General features: G+C 42.4%; 1 protein-coding gene and 1 long non-coding RNA gene across 4 annotated transcripts in view; one reads left to right on the top strand and one right to left on the bottom strand.

Moving 5' to 3' along the window:
* The window catches only part of gstcd (glutathione S-transferase, C-terminal domain containing), a 171,290-nt gene that overhangs the window by 20,372 nt on the left and 134,078 nt on the right, over positions 1–16,840 (top strand). For 2 of the 3 annotated variants that reach the window (XM_059651281.1, XM_059651334.1), the window contains 2 exons: positions 3,334–3,588; positions 9,658–9,751. In XM_059651281.1, coding sequence (XP_059507264.1) covers positions 3,334–3,588; positions 9,658–9,751 — 349 coding nt within the window. The remainder of the gene's footprint in view (positions 1–3,333; positions 3,589–9,657; positions 9,752–16,840) is intronic. The other variant, XM_059651296.1, reaches the window with a different exon arrangement.
* Positions 3,334–16,416, bottom strand: LOC132210571 (uncharacterized). Its single transcript, XR_009446708.1, has 2 exons — positions 16,200–16,416; positions 3,334–3,514 (listed from the first exon to the last, which is right to left on the bottom strand). It is a non-coding gene; the product is annotated as an uncharacterized LOC132210571 (long non-coding RNA).

Raw genomic sequence — 16,840 nt, forward strand, 5'->3', positions numbered from 1 at the left:
GATTTATTTGAAATCACAAGCTTTTGAACCACTGCCCCTTTGTCAAGTGAAGTAAAGACAGCACCTAGGCACAGACTTTATATTCAGAGAGATCAAAAGATAATGCAAATGGTGTGAGTGGAGTGTTGACAGGCCGCATAACAGGTCTCTGCAGATGATCACGAGTGTCTGATGGTGTGAATAAAGTGTCAACAGCTGAATAACAAGTGAAGGAATGACCTTTAATTCGAATAATTGATGCAGAGAGATAATTTTAAAAATTAAAAATAAGGTGGTACTGGAGACAAACCAAATGACTGGAATAACATGCCTAGGGGTACGAGTTGCATGCTGAGAATCTAACCAAAGTAATAAGTAACCCAAAACTGTACAAAGTAATTAAGATGGAGAGATTACAACAAATTATCAAGGTCGTTGTGTCAAAACAGGACAGTAAGGGTGATTCTACAGAACAACTTGCTATGATCTGTCTACCTTAATTAGTTTGTACAGTTTAGGCTTACTTATTACTTTGATTAGACCCTCGGCATGCATGTCTTCTACTTGACATGTTATTCCAATCATTTGGCTTGCATCCAGCACCACGTTCCTCTGAGTTAACACATTGTGGAGCTGGAGGAACGCGTCAGGCAGCATCGGTGGAGCAGGAAGGCAGATGTTGGAGGTCGTGACCCTTCATCAGGACTGGGGAGGGGGAAGGGAGCTGGGAAATAAATAGAGGGAAGAAGGGTGGGGCTGGGGGAGGGTAGGTGGGATGGCAATGGGTGGATGCGGGCAAGGGTAGTAGGGATTGGTCAGTGGGAATGGTGGGACGGATAGATGGGACAGAAGACAGACAGGTCGTGTCCGGCCAAGGAAGTGTGCATGAGAGGGAGGGTTGGACATGGGATGAGACCAGGGTGGTGGGGTGGGGGGGCGGGGGGGTTGAGGGGTAGAGAGATTTTGAAACTGATAATTTCTATGTTGAGGCCACAGGGCTGTAGGCTCCGGAGGCAGAATGTGAGCTGTTGTTTGCACGTGGCATCATTGTGACATTGGAGGAGGCCCAGGATGGATTTGCCTCTTAGCGAGGGGGAGTTAAAATGGTCGGCAACTGCCGTACAGTACTGCACATGCTGTACAAATCGGTCCCTGAGTCTGCGCTTGGCCTCACTGATGTAGAGGAGGCTACATTGGGAGTGATGGATATAGTAGACCAGGTGGAAGATGTACAGGTGAACCCCTATCAGATATAGAAAGTTTGTCTCGGGTCTTGGGTGGAGGTGAGAAGCGAGGTGTAGGAGCAGGTGTAGCACCTCCTGTGGTTGCAGGGAAAGATGCCGTGATGTGGTGGAGTTGGTGGGGAGTGTGGACCATATGAGGGAGTTGTGGAGTGAGCGGTCCTATGAAAGACTGATACGGATGGGGAGAGAAATGTTTCTTTGATGGAGGGGTTAGATTACAGGTTGCAGAATGGCGGAGGATGATGTGCTGAATGTGGAAGTTGGTGGAATGATATGTGAGGTAGAGGGACTCTACCTTATTTTTGTTAGGTGGTGGGGGTGTGAAGGCAGAAGTGCAGGAAATGCAAGAGATGTGGTTGAGGGCATTGTGGATCAACGGAGAAGGCAAGTTGCAGTCCTTGAAGTAGAAGGACATCTGGGATGACTAGGAGTGGAACACTCCATCTTGGGAGCAGATGTAGTGGAAGCAGAGGAGTTGGAAGCAGAGGGGTTGGGAGGAAAGGATCGCATTCTTGCAGGAGGGTGGGTGAGATGAGGTATAGTCCAGGTAGCTATGGGAGTCGGTGGGTTTGAAATAGATATCGGTGCTGAGATGGTTATCAGAGATTGAGACGGAGAGGCTCAGGAAGGGGAGGGAGGTATCAGAGATTGTCTAGGTGAATTTGAAGTTAGGGTGAAAGGTGTTTGTAAAGTTGATGAACTGTTCAAGCTCCTGATGAACATAAAATCTCTGCCTAGGTGCTCTCTTCATTTCACCTGATGAAGGGGTAGTGCTTCAAAAGCTTGTGATTTCAAATAAAACTTTTGAACTCTCATCTAGTGTCGTGTGACTTTTCACCTAGAAGAAAAGAAATAGCTTGAATTTATATAGAATGTTTCACAATTAAAGTGCATCTGAGAAGTTTTCCTGGTTTCACGGTTATCTGTTAAGGCCATAAATTACAGATTATATGGTAATTACCTCATTGTGGTTTCTAAGGCCTTGCTACATTTAAATTGTTTTCTATGTTGAAGAAGAATCTAATGTAGACTGTTCTAATGTAGACATTAACATTATGAAGAAGACTTTTTGCATTTATATAGCATCTTCATAACTGTTGGCTCTTCCAAAGCACTGTACATGTTATTGAGTACTTTTAAACTGTCACCATTGGTGTAAAACAGAGCAGCCAAGTCATACACTGCAAAATCCAACAAGCTGCTAGCAATGTAACAAGCCTCAGTGTGATACTGCAATGCAGTTTGAACAATGCTTTTGAATTGAGTTTGAAACCTCAGTATTCTGATTCAAAGACAATGACCTCCTTATGAGATTTGAGGGTGTGTAAGATGCCTTATCAATTTGAGCACTTTTTATTTTTTTCCCTTATAAATGATATATTGATTTGACACTTTCCATTGTGCCTGGTCTATTCTTCGTGAGCTTAATGATAGATGCAAAAGGGACAACAACTTTAAAAAATAGTTGAATCTGGCATTCATCTGGCACTAGAGGGCAGGGAGTCAGTCTCTAAAAGCTTTAGTTTAGTGTTTATTTTGCTCTTTGATGTTTAGTAATTGCAACAAATCAATTATGCAATGAGCAACATTTTGAGGGGTTGAGATTTGAAAAGCGATACTAGACACCGTCATGCAACTTAAATGTGAGGTGTTGGACAGTAACTTCCTTGTTATTGAGTAATTTGGATATGTCTTTCTCAGACCACATTGGATAAATGTTGTGTCTGGTGGAAGATTTTGTTACGTACTTTGTGTTTAACAAGCATCTCACTTCTGATGAAAGAGGAAACGAGTTTAAAATTTGGCTTGGTGAAGTTTTTGAAGGTCAGGATAAAGAAGACCTTTTGCCTTGGTTTTAGATTTCACACTTTGGCAAACACATGCCATCCTGTGTAAATCCAGAGATGTTAGAAATAGGAGCTGAATATTTCTGTGATTGCAGTAGGTTGTTCACATCGCAGCTGCTGAGGAAAGCAGGTCGCCAGTGTGGCACTGTCACTACATGCATGACAGAGCTCTTTACAAAGAAAAATGTCACACCATATATTTGAGAGGACATTTTGATTTAAGGGCAAAGTCACATTTTTGTTCCAAATTCTTCCCTGATCAGGTTTCTCTTGGGGATTGTCGAGACAAGACGCTGAAAACTTTGCCCTTTCTGGCCCGCTGGTACCAAAGTGTTCAGGAAGTTTCTGGAGTGAAGAAGGCGGCTGTAAGCTGTGGCATTCATCTTCTCAACCTCTCTGCTCCTTTGCCTTCCTCAAGTGCGGCAGTTTCGAGTTCCTGTAAACCTAAGAACGACAAGGATGAAACCACAGACATCTACTTCCGAGGTGGCCCAAGGCCCACCATGAATAAGCTAGAAGTAACTTAATATTTTTATGGTTTTAACATTTCCTTGGCTTCATATTTCATGTTGAGGAGACAAAAAATTGCTACAATATTTATTACATTGTAAACTTGCCCTGTGTCAAGATAGTCTTTTCATAATTGCCTGACTGACATTGCAAACTTAATGTGGAATATTGGAAAGATTTGAGACAAAAATGATATTCTTTTTTCTGTTTGAGAATGTAATGTTTTATAATTACAGAATACTAGAGTGTTTTCTTCAGAATTGGTAGATAAAGAGGTGGGTTGTTAAAAGGCAAAAGAGAATGAGATGGTTTTGGCATATATTTCAAAACAGCAAGCAAATTTGTTGAAACTCTGATGGAAGATGGTGTCGCAGAAAGGGAACAGCCTATAGACCAGATCTATAGGTCACAGAATTGAACATCTGGTAGGAGAATATTGCCAAGATGGAGAGAAATGAGACTCTGGAGGGTTTTATAAGGGAGGACAAGGATTTTGAGATTTTTACTGTTTCTGAGATATTTAGTGAAGAAATGGATGTAGAATCTATCCGGCTTTGAATAAGTTGAATTCAGATGAAGCTGGTGTATGGAGGCAGAGAAACAAGTGAGGATGAGGTTGATTAGGAATTCAGTAGCAACGGGGGGAATAGATATTCATGTGGAAGCTGAAAGTTCTGTTGGATCAGTTCCCCACCAGCTGAGGTTACTGTATAGGACCTGCCTTCTCAACATCTCCCCTTGCCTGAGGCATGGTAATCCTTGGGTTAAACACCACCAGACGTGTCTCTGTCTGATGAGAGAGCCGTTCTGTGGTCCTCTGGGGCTGTGCCGACTTTACCTTTTACAAGCTCAATGCAACACACATTGAGTAAACAACTCAGTTTTGCTACAATGCGTTACCACGCAAAACCTGAATAGGTGCCTGTCAAGCTGATATAGCAAAAACAGTTGGCATATTGGATGGAGCCGAAGATGATAGTTTTGTCTTTCTTTATTGCAGGAAATTTTCAGTTTATCATGGGTTTGTCACAATGACAGTTGGTAGCCTTGGGGAAGTGATGTAGTGATAATGTCACTGGACTAATAATCTACAAGCCAATCCAAGAGAATGGTCTGGGAACACTTGCTCAAGTCCTACAATGACAGGTGACAGAATTTAAGTTCAATCAATAAATCTAGAATTGAAAGCCGGTAATGGTGACCATGAAATCACGTTGGCTTTTTTATGAAAACCCTTTTGGTTCACTGACAACTTTTTAGGGAAGAAAACCTGTGCCCACTTACCTGGTTTGGCCTCCATCTGGCTGAAGACCCACTGTAATGTGGTTGATTCTTAGCTGCTCGTTGCAGTGAATGAGTAAGCTACCGTGTTTAAAGGCAATTAAGGGTAATGAATACTGACCCTACCAGCAATATCCACATCCCACTGAAGTATAAAGAACACTGATGAATGCTTCATTTAATGTGTTGAGTCTGCAAGATCAGCCCGTGCAGTAATCAACTGGTTTGCAGTCAATGTCCTGCATATACTGTTAGATTAATTGTACTTTAGTGGAGGAATAGAGCAAGTCAGCATTGTTGTACCAATCAGAACTGACCTTGACTCATGGATGATGTTCAAAAGCAGCTTGTAAATGTTGAGCAGCTGGGAGCCAAGGGTGGATCTGTGTAGAGGTCAGTTTGTGGGTGGAAGGAAAACACAGTTATATCAATAGTTAATTTGTATTCGGCTTGCACAAAACTTGGGTTTTAAAAACTTTTAGGTGTTTGGATAGAAAATGAAAGGAAGAATGGTGATTCACAGTGTTTGAGTTCCTAGTGAAGAGTGAGTTTGAGGACAGGGTATTGATTCTATCTGTCACTAAGAAGGAACAAAGAAGAGGAACTCAGTAGAAATGGACTAGTGATTAAAGTAGGAAATGTTATGGAAGCAATGGAGATGTAGTTGGAAAACTCTTGTCTGAAGATGCAGGGCAAAACTTTATCAGGTTTTTGACTCCAAAGGTTGTATTGACTGAAGTCCTGATGAAGGGTCCTGACCTGAAACATCAACTTTCCTGCTCCTCTGATGCTGCCTGCCCTGCTGTGTTCCTCCAGCTTCACACTGTATTGATTCTGACTTCCACATCTGCAGTTCTTGTGATCTCATGGATCAAAATACACTGTTTCAGCTGGTTCAGGAAGAAACAAAGTTCTTAAAAGCAGAATATTTATGTTAGCACAACTGAAGGAAAGCCCAATATCATACAAGATAATTAGGTTAAAGTTGACATATCTTTCTAGAAATCTGAACCAGTTGACAAATTTGATCAAAGTCTCTCAAATTAGTAGATTTTCAGTTATCATTTCAATGAAAACCTGAGAATGTGTGGCATTCTGAATGTGTTATAAACGTCAGAAGATATATCGTCTCATTGATTAAAATACACAACAATTCTAACAATGTTTATCTGTGGTAATTATCAGAAACAAATTACAAAGAGCAAAGAGACAAATAAAGTGTTTATTTTATAGCATATGCTTCTGAACTATTGGATGTTTTCACTTGTGCATCAACAAGACATTTTTGTTGCTGTATCATACGTTTTGTTTTTAACATTTTCAAATGTTCTACACCTGGCAGTGGTTATTTGATGTTACTGGAAGTACAGTGTAAACTCCCTTCATACCTCACTGTTTTCCAGTTCTCCCAAGCTAATTACTGTACTCACTCTTAGGGATTTATAAACATCCCAAGCCCTTGAAAGAGGAATTTAGCTCTGCTGAATATTTTCCATATTAAACCCTTAATGTTTAAGGCTTAAATTGCTGAAAGTAGTTGAACAGGAAGCTCCAGTGTCATATACTTCAAACTAATTACTATTTTCTTTATATTGATGTATGGCACATGGTAGTTACCAGTCAGATTTATTGCTCTTCCCTAATTGTGCCAGTGAGGGTGATGGTTGGCTGCCTTGTTGTACTGCTGCAATTCTTGGAATGTAGGGACACCTACTGTACTGACAGGGAGAGAGTTCCTGGATTTTGACCCAGCGACAGTGAGGGAATGGTGGTATAGTTTCAAGTGAAGTGTTGTGTGGCTTGGAGGAGAACTTGCAGGTGATGATATTCCCATCCATCTGTGTCCTTTTTCCAGGTGGTGAGTTTGCAAGTTTGGAAAGTGTTGTTTAGTGGAGTCTTAATAGGTTACTGCAATGCATTTTGTAGATGGTACACACTGCTGCCACTGTGCATTGGTGGTGAAGTGACTGATTGTTGGAGGTTGGATGCACGCTGCTAATCAAGCAAGTAATGAATTAATTAACAATCATTCAAGAATTTCTTCTACAAGCGTGATATCCCTAACAGTTTCATAACTTTGAACTTCACTTTCCCAATCCTGATGTTCCATTCTTTCCTGACAGCACACTATAACTCATGCTAAAATTATTTCTAGATAATAAAATGTGAGGCTGGATGAACACAGCAGGCCAAGCAGCATCTCAGGAGCACAAAAGCTGACGTTTCGGGCCTAGACCCTTCATCAGAGAGGGGGATGGGGGGAGGGAACTGGAATAAATAGGGAGAGAGGGGGAGGCGGACCGAAGATGGAGAGTAAAGAAGATAGGTGGAGAGGGTGTAGGTGGGGAGGTAGGGAGGGGATAGGTCAGTCCAGGGAAGACGGACAGGTCAAGGAGGTGGGATGAGGTTAGTAGGTAGCTGGGGGTGCGGCTTGGGGTGGGAGGAAGGGATGGGTGAGAGGAAGAACCGGTTAGGGAGGCAGAGACAGGTTGGACTGGTTTTGGGATGCAGTGGGTGGGGGGGAAGAGCTGGGCTGGTTGTGTGGTGCAGTGGGGGGAGGGGATGAACTGGGCTGGTTGAGGGATGCAGTGGGGGAAGGGGAGATTTTGAAACTGGTGAAGTCCACATTGATACCATATGGCTGCAGGGTTCCCAGGCGGAATATGAGTTGCTGTTCCTGCAACCTTCGGGTGGCATCATTGTGGCAGTGCAGGAGGCGTTCCTGCAACCTTCGGGTGGCATCATTGTGGCAGTGCAGGAGGCTCAGCAACTCATATTCCGCCTGGGAACCCTGCAGCCATATGGTAAGCAACTCATATTCCGCCTGGGAACCCTGCAGCCATATGGTATCAATGTGGACTTCACCAGTTTCAAAATCTCCCCTTCCCCCACTGCATCCCTCAACCAGCCCAGTTCATCCCCTCCCCCCACTGCACCACACAACCAGCCCAGCTCTTCCCCCCCACCCACTGCATCCCAAAACCAGTCCAACCTGTCTCTGCCTCCCTAACCGGTTCTTCCTCTCACCCATCCCTTCCTCCCACCCCAAGCCGCACCCCCAGCTACCTACTAACCTCATCCCACCTCCTTGACCTGTCCGTCTTCCCTGGACTGACCTATCCCCTCCCTACCTCCCCACCTACACCCTCTCCACCTATCTTCTTTACTCTCCATCTTCGGTCCGCCTCCCCCTCTCTCCCTATTTATTCCAGTTCCCTCCCCCCATCCCCCTCTCTGATGAAGGGTCTAGGCCCGAAACGTCAGCTTTTGTGCTCCTGAGATGCTGCTTGGCCTGCTGTGTTCATCCAGCCTCACATTTTATTATCTTGGAATCTCCAGCATCTGCAGTTCCCATTATCTCTAAAATTATTTCTGTTGAGCTGTAAATTTTAGAGGCTGAATAAAAGTGCTGATGAATGACACAGGCACTCTGCTGACTCTGTAAGCTGAACCGGCACAGTTACCAGTTGGTCTTGCATCAATGTGCCTCCAGCTCTGCCCCATGGATGGGTTATTTAAGTTCAAGCAATGGTTTTAAACGGTGTCAATGACTTTGAGATCAACTGGCTATTTTACCAACAGGAAACCTCCCTTTTTGACAACTGGGTGGAGAGAGGCTGAGCGGCAACGTAGAAGAAATTGTTGATTAAATTTAAAATATTGATGGTTGGAAAAATAGGGAGAGTATTGAAAATTCTAGAGTGAAATGCACTATTGACAGATCATTTACTCTTATAATGCTGAATGGAAATTCTTCTGTTTGTTTTCTTGAAATAATTTTGGAAATGAGAACCCTTTCACAGAACACAGGACTAGATTATTTAATTCCTTGATGCTGTTGTATCATTCAATGATATCTTGGCTAATCTATGACCTCGTTCTATTTACTGAAATCTGTAGTAAATTTCTGAATGTCAGTCTTACCTATGTTATAGCACTCCTACCTCATGAGTGTCATGGTCATGGATTCAAGCCTTAGTGCAGGACTTGAACACCAAACCTGGGCTGATGCTTCATGATAAAGTGTTTGATTGTCAGAAGTCTCTTGAAAAGTTGTTAAGCCAATTCTGCCTCATTTCTCTCAATGTAAAAGGTCCAGTTGATGTTCTGGCCTAACATTTAGCCCTCAAACAGCATCACTATAGCAGATTATCAGTCTTTATCTAGCTTGTACTTGTTTTCTTATGAAAAAGGGACAAAAGTAGTCCACTTCTCCCCTTGAGTCTGTTCCACCGTTCAATAAGGTCATGGCTGATCTGATGTTAACCTCAACTCCACATTCCTGAAAATCCCTGATAATCTTTTCCCACATCTTCGTAATCAAGAATCTATTTGGTTACTTTCATGACGTAGTCCATTGCCTATAAGGTGCTTTAGGATTCCCTAAGATCATGAGAGGCACTAGATATAAATTACATTTTTTTCTTTTGAAGTGCAGGAACATGTCCCATTAAGATGAAGCTCATGAACTCGAAATGTGATATAGTCAGGCAAGTGAATAGCTTGCTTTCAGAGTTCTCTTTACTGATTCTGGATCTCTGATAACTACATCCATTGATTAAGTTTCAATCAGTTTCCAGTTGCAGTAGTCAGAGCGATAGAGTTCTGCAGCAGAAAAGATCATTCAGCCCATTATGTCTGTGTTGGTTTTATAATAGTGTAATTCCAAACAAAAACTTTATCTTCAAATATTGATCTAATGTTCTTGTAGAAGTTACAGTAGTCTTTGTAAAGTACTAATATTGAGTAGTGATGTAGTATAAAATAACTAAGAAATGTCTCCTGTCTACAAATAGGAGAATGGAATTTCTGCAAATTTCACATCACATCCATATCCATCGTGGAGCCTGGACTGGGGAAACCTTCCAGTAGCTGTAAACCCCATAGAAGGCAAGAATATTGTTTGTGCTTCTCTTTTTGCTTTGATAATGTCTGGCCCCAATATAACCTTGTTCCATGGACCTTTCTTGTGTCCAGGCCATGTCGTGCTATTATTGATGTCTGTCACTGTTTCTGACCTCTTCAAAGACTCAGATCTTTTATGTAAGAGTTGCCCTGTTATCAACCATTAAGGTGAGGTCTTTCACGTTTTACTAAGCCGCTGTTGACTTTGAAATAATATTTTTAAAATCAGTGCAACTTTCTGATCTCCTCCAAAATCCGTTGTCAGCTGTCTGCATCTTGTGCGGGTACAGGATTGATTTGGGGTTTTCTTTTGTCAATCCAGATTCAGATGCTTTCTTAGTGTTGCAGCATTACTGTACATTTTCCACATCTGTCCTAGTCTAATAGAGTTGTTCCTTATTATTTGAAGGGCTAAGCACTCAACCAGGAGTAGTTCCTCTTGATAGATTGTATAACCTTTGAATACATTTTAGTGTGCCTTTAATGCAGGTAACTATTTACATAAACATGGAGTTATTCTAACATTTTACATAGCTTCATAATCAAAACTTATAAGAATTGGCCGGAACAAAAGTTTTTAAGACAAATCTTCGGTAATAGTTACTGCAGATTTTGTTTACATTATATTGACTTTATAATGTGAAATAAATTACAAATGAGTTTTAGAACATAGCCTTGTGAAAGATGTAGCAAACATCAGCAAATACCACCCAGAAACTGATGTCCATTTCAAGCCCACCGACTCCCACAGCTATCTAGAATACACCTCCTCCCACCCACCTTCCTGCAAAAATTCCATCCCCTATTCCCAATTCCTTCGCTTCCACCGCATCTGCTCCCAGGATGAGGCATTCCACTCCCATACATCCCAGATATCCTCGTTCTTCAAGGACCGCAAACTCCCCCCCCACAGTGGTCAAGAACGCCCTCGACTGTGTCTCCCGCATTTCCTGCAACTCATCCCTCACACCCTGTCCCTGCAATAACCACCAAAAGAGAATCCCCCTCGACTCGCATAGCATCCCACCAACCTCCGGATACAACGCATCATCCTCCAACACTTTCGCCATCTACAATCCGACCCCACCACCAAAGACATTTTTCCATCCTCATCCTTGTCTGCCTTCCGGAGAAACCACTCTCTCCGGGACTCCCTTGTCCGCTCCACACTCCCCTCTAACCCCACCACTCCCGGCACTTTTCCTTGCAACTGCAGGAAGTGCTACACTTGCCCCCACACCTCCTCCCTCACCCACATCCCAGGTCCCAAGAAGACTTTGCACATCAAGCAGATGTTCACCTGCACATCTGCCAATGTGGTATACTGTGTCTGCTGTACCTCTACATTGGGGAAATCAAGCAGAAGCTTGGGGACCGTTTTGCAGAACACCTCCACTCGGTTCGCAAAAAACAACTGCACCTCCCGGTCGCGAACGATTTCAACTCCCCCTCGAATTCCTTAGACGACATGTCCATCCTGGGCCTCCTGCAGTGTGACAACGATGTCACCCAAAGGTTGCAGGAACAGCACCTCATATTCTGCTTGGGAACCCTGCAGCCCAATGGTATCAATGTGGATTTCACAAGCTTCAAAGTCTCCCCTCCCCAACATCCCAAAACCAGCCCAGTTCGTCCCCGCCTCCCTAGCCTGTTCTTCCTCTCACCACCCCCTCCTCCCACCTCAAGCCGCACCTTCATTTCCTACCTACTAACCTCATCCCGCCCCATTGACCTGTCCGTCCTCCCCGAATTACCTATCACCTCCCTACCTCCCCACCTATATTCTCCTGTCCACCTATCTTCTCCTCTATCCATCTTTGATCCGCCTCCCCCTCTCTCCCTATTTATTTCAGAACCCTCTCCCCATCCCCCTTTTCTGACGAAGGGTCTAGGCCTGAAATGTCAGCTTTTGTGCTCCTGAGATGCTGCTTGGCCTGCTGTGTTCATCCAGCTCCACACTTTGTTATCTCAGATCCTCCTGCATCTGTAGTTCCCATTATCTCTGATTAAAAACAAACCTTTTTCGTACAATTTTCGCTAACATTCATAGCTGTTGAGCCTCCCTGTCGTGATAAATGATGGGCCTATATTTCTTGGGAATAAACAAGCTTCTAGTACAGTTGCATTGCTATAGTTTCCTGTGGTTTTTGTTACTGGATACTGGAAAAGAAAATCAGATTTTCTACCTTTCCCCCACACCTCCACCCCTCATCCAACTTTTTCACAGAGAGAAATTTTACTTCTGAATAATGTGATGAAACCTCAACTTTTAAATATTAACCAAACTTCCCTAGCCTATTTTTCTGTGACTAGTTGACCTGACAATTTTGAAACTCAGCAGTTAAAACGCTAGCAGGTGTAAACGAGTCAGAGATGTAGTGGGAGGTGTCCAGTCATCATTTTGAAACAGCATATCATTCCATTGCCGCAGCAATAAAATCACCCTGAGAATGCTAACCCATGTAGTGCAGTTCACTCAGCCTCATTTTTAATCTGATAAAAGGTTAAATGATTTGCTTGTATTTCATTTTTGGAGGCTTCTCTGATTTATACTTCTATGATTGTCACATAACTCAGCCAGTTGTACACCCTGAGGAATGGCTCCTTTATGGTGGGTCTTTGACCCATTGACCTGTACAGCTATTTTACTGCTATAGTTGGATTCCACTGAGAAACACTCATGCTTTGTGCTTGGACACAAGCAACCTGCTGCTCTTGCTGTAGGCACTGATCTCATCCTTACCTTAAAATTTGACTTCACCTGTTACCGCTTTGATTCCACACCATGTGTGGCCAACAGGTTCTTGAACAAGAGGTGAGGGGACACGGAGTGGTGGGGTATGGAGAAGGACGGTGTTCCTGAATATTAGTTGATGGTTATACTGTGACATCCATAAAGGGCACAGCGAGAAGCCATTGATGAGCAAGAGGAGACATCTGACAGACATCATCTTTGCCATTACTCGCCCTGTCTTTGAAAGTGCTGAGTGATATTGAGGCAATTAGAGGCTGAGCATGTCCAAATTGCAAGCAAACTTCAGATTCCCTGAACAGAGCTGGCAGCAGAAAACCATCTGAATTGTCGTAACATCTGTCCACCCAGCTGCTTAGATCTGTTTCTTTAATCTAGGTAGTCGACTTTCTGATTTTCTTTTGATTTACTCATGGAATGTGGGCATCGCTGGCCAGCCAGCATTTATTGCCATCTCTAGTTGCCCTTGAGCTGGTGCTAGTGAGCTGTATTCTTAAACTGCTGCTACGCTTATCCACTCTGGTCTACATATAACTGAAGTCCTGTAGCACTGTGGTTAACTCTTAACTGCACTCTGAAATAGCCCAACAAATTCATGCAGTTCAAGAGAAATCAGGGATGGGCAACAAACGCTACCCAAGGCAATAACACCCATCATCCCATGAAAGAATAAAGAAAATGCCTACTCTTTTGCAAAGCTGGGCACTGTAGATTCTCCTCCATACCCTGCTGTTTCCATGGTGTCATGCACATTTTGATGGGAGGCATGGTTCATGGCACCTCAGGGTGGTTGCAAACCATGGAGGATCCCTGAGGTTGGAGTTCAAAAGTTGTTGCCAACTTCTTGTGTCATAATGTAATGCTACCTGATATATTTCTATGGTATGGCACATTATAAATAGCATGGTTTAAAGTCATAGAGATGTACAGCATAGAAACAGACCCTTCAGTCCAACTTGTCCGTGCCGACCAGACATCCTAGACAAATCTAGTCCCATTTGCTAGCATCTGGCCCATATTCCTCTAAACTCATTCTATTCATGTACTAATTAGATGCCTTTTAAATATTATAAGTGTACCAGCTTTTACCACTTTCCCTGGCAGTGCATTCCACACATGCACCACCCTATGCATGAAAAAGCTTCTGCCCCTGAGCTCTCTTTTGAGGTGAGAGCAGGAAGATTTAAACTGATATCCTCCAGTGTGGATTTCCCTACCTTGGGGAAAAGACCTTGTCAATTTGCCCTATCCATGCCCCTCATGATTTTATAAACTTCTTTAAAGTCACCCCTCAGCCTAAACACTACAGGGAAAACAGCCCCAACCTATTCAGCCTCTCCTTGTAGCTCAAACCCTGCAACTCTTGCAACATCCTTGCAAACCTTTTCTGAACCCTTTCAAGTTTAACAACATCCTTCCTATATCAGGGAGAACAGAAGTGCACACAGTATTCCAAAAGTGGCCTAAGCAATGTCCGGTTCATGTGCAACTTGCCCCCCCCAACTCCTATATTCAATGCACTGGCCAATAAAGGCAAGAATGCCAGATGCCTCCTTCAATATCCTATCTATTTGTGACCCCACTTTCAAAGAACTATGAACGGGCACTCGAAGTTCTCTTTGTTCAGCAACACGCTCTAGGACCTTACCATTAAGCGTGTAAGTCCTGCCTGATTTGCCTTTCCAAAATGCAGTATCTCATACTTATCTAAATTAAATTCCATCTGCCAGTCCTTGCCCTATTGGCCCATCTGATCAAAATCCTGATGTACTCTGTGGGAACCTTCCATTCCTCCTATGTTCACATACAAATCGTTTATATATATGATGAAAATCAGTGGACCCAACACTGATCCTTGTGGCACACAGCTGGTCTCAGGCCTCTAGTCTGAAATTCAACCCTCCAACACCACCCTCTGTCTTCTACCTTCAAGCCATTTCTGCATCCAAATAACTAGTTCTTCCTGTAATCCATATGATCTAATTTTGCTAACCAATCCACCATGAGAAATTTTGTTGAATGCTTTAATGAAGTCCCTACAGATCAGATCCACCACTCAGCCCTCATCAATCCTCTTCGTTACTTTTTCAAAAAACTCAGTCAAGTTAGTGGAACATGATTTCCCACGCACAAAGCCATGTAGACTATCCATAACCAGTCCCAGCCAGTTTCGCACTGAACTCTGGAGATGGGATTGTAATTTGGGAAATTATCCAATTTGTGATCTCTACCTTGCATAATAAAGCCCACATCATAGTCTTTCTATTTCTAGATTTGTCACTCTGATGACTAGACTAATAATCTGGAGATTTATGTTCAAAGCCCACCAAAGCAGTTTGAGAACTTAAGTACACTTTTTTGTTTTTAAATCTGGAAACAAAAAGCTGATACAAGTAAAAGCTACCCGCAAAACTGTTGGATTATCTTAAAATTCAGTGTGTTCCCTAATATTCCTTTTAAGGAAGGAAACCTGCAATGCTTCTCTGGTGTAATCTATTTTGGACTCAATTACTTCCTTAAGCAAACCATTCAATGGTATGAACTGGTAATTGGTGATGGGCAACCATCCCTGCCTGTGATGCCATACTCCGAGAATTAGTTTAAAAATGTATTTTAATAATAAAGATTCAGCTCTTACACACCATTAAAAAACAAATGCAGTGTGCATACGCTTTGCTGTCCCACAGTAAGAAACATTATTGCAAGGACTATGAGCTTTCAACATATTCAGGGATCTACTGATAACTCTCTTCCTCCCTGCTTCAATAAGTTCAAGTGTATTCTAAATGAAAATAAGAAGAAAATGCTGTTGATTCAGTTGTTGAGAAAAAAAATCAATATTTTATGCAAATAATATTTTAAGCGCATTCTTATATTGAAAGAGATAGGTAGGTCTGAATAGTCATTTTCATCTAAGGAAAATGGTTAGCACTGCTGCCTCACAGTGCCAGGGACTCTGGTTAAATTCCACCCTCAAGTGACTTTGTTGTGTGGAGTTTGTGCATTCTCCCCATGTCAGTGAGGGTTTCCTTCAGGTGTCCCAGTTTCCTTCCACAGTCCAAAGATGTGCAGTTTATGTGGCTTGACCATGCTAAATGGCCCGTAATGTCAAGGGATATGCTGGCTGGGTGGATTAGCCAAAGGAAATGCAGGGTTACAGGTATAGGGTAGGGGTGGGTCTAGTTGCGATGCTGTTTGTAGTGTCAGTGTGGACTTGATAGGCCTGCTCTCATATTGTAGGGATTCTATGCTTCTATGAGGATCCTTTTTCAAACCAGTTTTAAAATGTACTTTGAAATCTGTGCCTGTATGTGCTCAAATTTTCTGCTAACTTCCTTGTTTTACTGTGCTGACAAAGACTTTACTTATTCAGGATCGACTAAAATGTTTAACATTCATTGATGCATAAAGAAAAAGAATGGCCTTGCCAAGCCCCTGCCCCTGTGTACATCTTAATGCTTCATTCTCTTGAGGTCATGTACTTGCACGCCACCCTTACGTATGTTTTCACCTTTTGGCCTGATATTCATTTGTTAAATGTCAGTGACCTGTAGAGTGCTTGTGGCGTTTGAAGCAAGAATCCAATAAACCTGTTGTGCTGTACTTGCTGGTCAAACTTCACATTCACTTGTAAAATGCATTGATTGAGTTACATATATAGAACAGAAGTAAATTACTGACCTGCAGTTTCCTGTTGGTCTGACCATTTGTAGCTGTGGCTTTGTTCCTTGATGTGATGTCCTATACATCGCAATAGTAGATAAACAGAGCATTCATTGGGGAACTGTGGACTCCAGAATTAATTCTCTGTATTATTAAGAACTCATAATTCTTGAGCAGCAGATTGATGAAAGAGCTGTGAAATCCATTTGCATAATTTATAAACCTTTATTTCATAGTTAACCCCATTTAGTAATCTATTAAAGCACAGCTAAACATGTTTTATAAAGTAAGCAACTGAGTAATACTCATAATGTGGACTTTGCTTTTGACTTGTGTGAAGTCAAAGAAAAAAACATTTTCAAGGTGATAGTTCAGTTCCAGAATACAAATTCAGTTAATGGTAGCTTGCACCCTGCCTTGTGTAAGGCCATCAGTCTGGAGTTTCATTCTTTTCATTTATTATTGATGTATTAAAGTTATGTTAAGATTAATAATGAATGCAGTTTTTGTCATTAAATGTAATTAAATTGATAGTAGATGATGTCTAAGATGTCTGGGAGAATTTTGAATGGAACTTGTAGGCACTCAGTACACAGATGAAAGATTAATATTTGTTCTGCATTCCTTCATGCAGTCATGTGCTGATTCCAGCATTTTTG

This window comes from Stegostoma tigrinum, chromosome 1 (genome assembly GCF_030684315.1).
Source record: "Stegostoma tigrinum isolate sSteTig4 chromosome 1, sSteTig4.hap1, whole genome shotgun sequence".
In the NCBI taxonomy this organism is placed as follows: domain Eukaryota; kingdom Metazoa; phylum Chordata; class Chondrichthyes; order Orectolobiformes; family Stegostomatidae; genus Stegostoma; species Stegostoma tigrinum.